Here is a 5,458-nt window from a genome sequence, read left to right as displayed (position 1 = left end):
TGCTCAACTCTACTGTTTATGCCACCAAGCTCAACTCTACTGTTCACACCACCATGCTCAACTCTACTGTTCACGCCACCATGCTCAACTCTACTTTGAGAACACGGCTCCTCATCAGTCACATTTTGAGTGCCTTGCGAGCCTCAGGGACTGTCTCTGACAACGCGCTATTTCCATTCACTAGCCTTCAGGCTGCGACAATGGTTCCATGCTGTGCACAAGGATTCCAGGAGCTGCTTCTTCCAAAGTGGGCAGCTGATTCCTTCTTCACAGTCTGTTCTTCGCCTGGAAGCTCCGCTGAAACCTGGTCACTTGGGTGACCCTGCTGGCATGTGAAATACCAGTGTCATCGCTTCCCGCATCACAGCAACACACATGCCACCACAGGGTGACAAACAGAGATAAGTGGTGGACCTCTTAGAGTATTGAATACAAGGACCTCTTTTGAGTATTAAAAACAAGGATGTTACTTTGAAGACTAAGGTGCTCAAGACCCAAGCCATGGTATTTTCAGTTGCCTTATATGCATGTGGAAATTAACCATTGGAAGACTGAAGAAAAATCAGTGTGTTTGAATTGTGGTGCTGGCAAGGAATATTGAAAGTACCCTTGACTGTCTAACGGACCAACATCTCTATCTTGGAAGGAGTATGGACAGAGGGCTCCATGGAGGCAAAGATGGTGAGAATTCTTACATACTTTAGACATGGTGTCAGGACAGACTGGTACCTGGAGAAGGCTATTACGCGTGGTAAAGTAGAAGGCCATTGAAAAGAGGAAGCCCTTGATGCGATGGATGTGCACAGTGACTGCCCCAGTTGGCTCAAGCACAGGAAACATTGTAAGGATCTTATAGGACTGGGCAGAGTTTCATCTGTGGCACATCGTATCACTATGGGTCAGCACCGCTTAATGACACCTAACAACAGCATATGAAATGATTATGATATTTTTGATGGTACCAAATGCTACGAAAGATATGCTCGTGTAAAAGCCGAGTTTTGTGCACATTTTTAATGCAGTTTTGTGGTAAAGTTAGGTGCCTCGGCTGATATTTGGGTCGGCTTATACTTGAGTACATAGGTAATATGATGCACTGCAATGGCTGGTGTATCTATTTTAGATAGTGTAGTTGGAGAGGGACTTTCAGGAAGTTACACTGCAGCTGAGATCTGAATAATGAGGGAAAAAACCCCCAAAATTGCAATAGTGGAATGAGACATGAAAGATGATTCTAGAAGAAGGTTCAGACCATACAAAGAAAAAAGAAAAAGGAAAACATTACTATGTATAGAGAGGTCACTAGGAGTAGGACCCACAGTGCCGACCAACAAAAAGTACATCAACTAGCTATGCTTATTTTCATTTGAAACTGAACAGAACCACAGAGAACTCTAGTAAAATAAGAAGGGCAACAGCAACAATTACCTTATACCCCTCTGCGCCAGCCTCTCCTCTCTCTCCTCTCTCCCCTATTGGACCCTACAGTGGCCACAGAAGAAAACAAACAAACATCAGTTTCACAGCTGGATCTGTAAGTATTCACAAGGGAAAATGATGACATGAGTATTAATTATTCTTTTTGCCAAAAATTAAATAATGGCATAAACCAATTGCATAGTAATATTTCTAAAGGCTGAATTTCAGTGCCATCAAGAATACCATTAAAATATACTAAATACATAATCACTCTGCCAGGAAAAATATTGAATAAATAAATTTCAAATGAAAATTTGGGATTTTTGAATTTTACACTTTTATTTAATGTTAAAAAGAGAAATGATTTAAGAAGGAATTTTGAGCCATTACTTAATATGTTTATTTATATAGGGTTATGTTTAAATATTTAAAAAGTATTTAATCATTAATTCTATTTTATCATTCACCTGACATGCTATTGTTTAATATGAATTTGATGATTTATGGAATACATGCCCTAAAATATCTACGGTGTGCCATTTTTGGATAATATCTACAAAACTGTTATCATCCACTCAGTGCTCAGAGTCAGTCTCTGGAAGTCAATGTATTGGGTCCTGGGGCTATGCTAAGGATCTTGAGCTGGTTATAAATTTTTTTTTATATTTAAGTTCATGCTATTTAGATTTTTTGACCACAGATCATACTTCTCTATCAAATGATGTTATGAAACTAAGAAAATAAAGCTCCTTGAAAAGAAGAAATTAGTGCTATGAATCTACTACAATAAATTGCATTTTATCTGGAAGCATCAAAATAATTTTGGAAAAAGACCTACTGGTTCACCTCGAGGCCCAGGTGGTCCCAGAATGGTATTGTCTTCTCCTGAGTAGCCCTGAAATGCAAATGATGATTTGGAAACATAAATTAATAAAATAACCTCTGAAATATGTAGCTTATTACTTTCTAATATGGTAGGAAATGTGCAATCTGATTTTACTTTTTTAAATCGAGAAACAAAGAGAAACTAGTTAACAGAGAAATTAAGCTTACTATATTTCGCATGCAGTTGTAGATTTAGAAGCACAGGTCTGCTTTAATTATATATTTTAAAAACCAGGTGAACAATTTTTTCAATAAGTTTAGCTTTTCAAAGTTTTTGCAAATCAAGATTCCTGTTGTGGCTATTCCAAAGTCGTCAGAACATTCTAATTTAAATGTATTCTAAGTAGTCATTCAGCCTAGAACATCACAAGCTTTTTCAACAAACAATTCATTTTGCATTTATAGTCTTCAGAAGCCCTAGCTAGCCAATGCACATCTATTGTTTTACCTCCATTTTGAACAGCATAAATTTAAGCTCCCTGGTACTGCTCTTTCTTTTTTCCTTCTAGAATTTGTAATACTTCCCAAGTTGAAAAATGCTTCTTTTATTCCTGGAGAATATTTCTACTCATTCTTTCAGAAAGAATTGGTGAATTCAAGGTTTAAGGACTAAAAAGGCAGTATATATACATACCTTTTCTCCTTTGGGTCCTGGCATCCCAGGAAGTCCTGGTTGACCTTGATTACCCTAAGAAAAAGACAAATACATAGAAATTTCTTATATCGCTCATACGTGCTCTAATACTTCCAAACCCATTGAATTGAATTACTATATTCTGAGATGAAATATAAAATTCATTCTATAAGGAGGTGGCTTTATCAGATACATCTCATCTTAGTTTGCATATTTCAGATGACATCATTAGTATCACTGCTTTCAGGCGACTATACACTGTCATTTTCCAATTATAAATATTTACCCTATATCCTGGAATCCCTGGTTCTCCATTAGGCCCCATCGATCCAAAATGTCCCTATAAAAACAAAGTAAATATTAGTGAGACTACAGATAATGGTTTAAGGCATTACATTTAAGCTGCTTTTATTTAAATTGTTCCTTTTAGCCTTTTCATGGTTTGAAATTCTGAAGTGGAGAAAACCAACAAAACAAAATGCAACTTAAAAAAATGCAACTTTAACTTTACCATATTTTCCTAAACCACAGAATCCCATTAAAAACAAAAACATCCTCTGGTTTACTTCTGATGGGAACATCTACAAGCATATTAAGAGAAATGCTTTTGGTTGTCAGAATCTTTCTAATGAATATACATGCAAGATCTTCGATAAAATACTAGCCAATAGAATGCAATTGAGCATCAAAAAAAAACAATGCACCACAATCAAGTGGTATTCATACCAACTATACAAGGATAATTTAATATTACGAAAACAATGTAACTTATCACATAAACAAAGAACCATATGATTATAGCAATTGATGAAGAAAAGCATTAGATAGAATTCAACATCCATTCCTGATAAAAACACTCAGCAAAATAGGTATAGAAGAAAAATTTCTCAACATAAATAGAAGCTATATATGCGAAACTAATAGCCTGCCTCTCATTGAATGAAGAGAAATTGAAATCAAATTGAAATTGAAATTGAAATCAAAAAGAAATTCGAGATGGATCACAGGCATAACTATAAATCACACAATTATAAGACCATCAATGACAAAATAGGGACAAACTTACAAGGCATAGACACACTAACAAACATAATAAAAATATCCATATTATAGAAGACAACATAAAGAACATTTATGCACAAAAAAGACTTCATTAAAAAGTCATCAATCAGAGAACGCACAGATTGGGGAAAAATATTCCCTTTATTTAATACATTATATAAAGGGATAATCTCAAAAATCTAAAGAAAATTGTAATATCTTAACAAGAAAAATACAAATAATCCAATTAAAAACTGGGCACCAGCCATGAATAGGCAATTTATCAAAGATGACGTACAGACATCTAACAACCATCTGAAGAAATGCTCACAGTCATTAGCAATAAGAGAAATCCAAATTAAAACAAAAATGAGATCTCATTCTTACACCGACACTTTGGGCAAAATTCAATAAAGCAGAAAATAACAAATGTTGGGGGGGGATGTGGATGGATAGGAATGCTTTTATATTGCTGGTGGGGCTGTAGAATTGCATGGATAAACCAGGTCTGGTACATTCATACTATTGAGTGGTCTGCATCAATAAACACAATGACGACTCTGAAATACCGCAGGACATGGACAAAACTAGAGCACCTTAGCTTAGCAAAATCAGTCAATCTACAAAGATAAATATTTAGCATCATCATTGTTAAAAGGAAAAACAAAGAAGATGAAATGTGGTTTATCCACCAATAGACAAAACTTTGACCACTCTGCAGATACCAGGGATGGGAGTGGGACTAGGGAGAATGGAGGGATGGAGGGTGTGTGTGTGTGTGACAAAAATGGAGGGTTTAACAGGAAAAAATAAACAAAACTTTAAAAAATGCATAAATAAAATAAAAAATTGCTTCACTGAGAGAGAGAGAGAAAGCCTTCCATATTTCTTACCCCTTAGATCTAAATATTGATCCGAGCGGCTAAACAAGGGGGAGAAGTAAAACTGGAATGGAATGGCATCTTTAAGGGCATAAAAGTTTATTTCAAATATGGAAAAAAAAAAGAAACATTAAGAAATGAAATCCAGGCACATTGAAAGAATAATATAATCAGAATTAAATATGGTTTATGATAGGAATTTAATGGTTGAATCTACACTTGGAGATCTAGCATTGCATTTCCTTATACTGACAAAAAATGGAGTGAAAACCTGGAATTACCTAAAGAGAAGTTTAAAACATTTTGAAAAATCCAACACCTATTCTTTTTCTTTTTTCCAGAAGTTTTATTGGCATATACTGCACATATCATACAATTTAACTGTTCGATCATATTAAGATCTGTGCAGTCATAACCACAATCATACAAAGTGATAGAGAAGCGAGCAAATAAACAAACAAGTAACCTAACAACAATGAACTAGAAAACAGAAAACTTCAGTCACAGAGAAAGCAGAAAATGCTAAAACTGAAACAACTTTAAAATGGGTCAAATGGGAAGTTAAGTGACAGAGTATTACATTTTACCCTAACTACGT

The 5,458-nt window shown here is 35.2% G+C and overlaps 1 protein-coding gene across 1 annotated transcript in view; it reads right to left on the bottom strand.

The window, feature by feature from the left end:
- The window catches only part of COL24A1 (collagen type XXIV alpha 1 chain), a 411,206-nt gene that overhangs the window by 111,104 nt on the left and 294,644 nt on the right, over positions 1-5,458 (bottom strand). Inside the window, exons 38-41 of the mRNA XM_045292047.1 lie at positions 3,225-3,278; positions 2,939-2,992; positions 2,258-2,314; positions 1,429-1,482 (exon numbers count right to left, since the gene is read on the bottom strand). Coding sequence (XP_045147982.1) covers positions 1,429-1,482; positions 2,258-2,314; positions 2,939-2,992; positions 3,225-3,278 — 219 coding nt within the window. The remainder of the gene's footprint in view (positions 1-1,428; positions 1,483-2,257; positions 2,315-2,938; positions 2,993-3,224; positions 3,279-5,458) is intronic.

The sequence above is a fragment of the Echinops telfairi genome, unplaced genomic scaffold (genome assembly GCF_000313985.2).
Source record: "Echinops telfairi isolate 266 unplaced genomic scaffold, ASM31398v2 ScPeMD7_443;HRSCAF=831, whole genome shotgun sequence".
NCBI lineage: Eukaryota > Metazoa > Chordata > Mammalia > Afrosoricida > Tenrecidae > Echinops > Echinops telfairi.
This window is presented reverse-complemented; position numbering and strand designations above follow the sequence as displayed.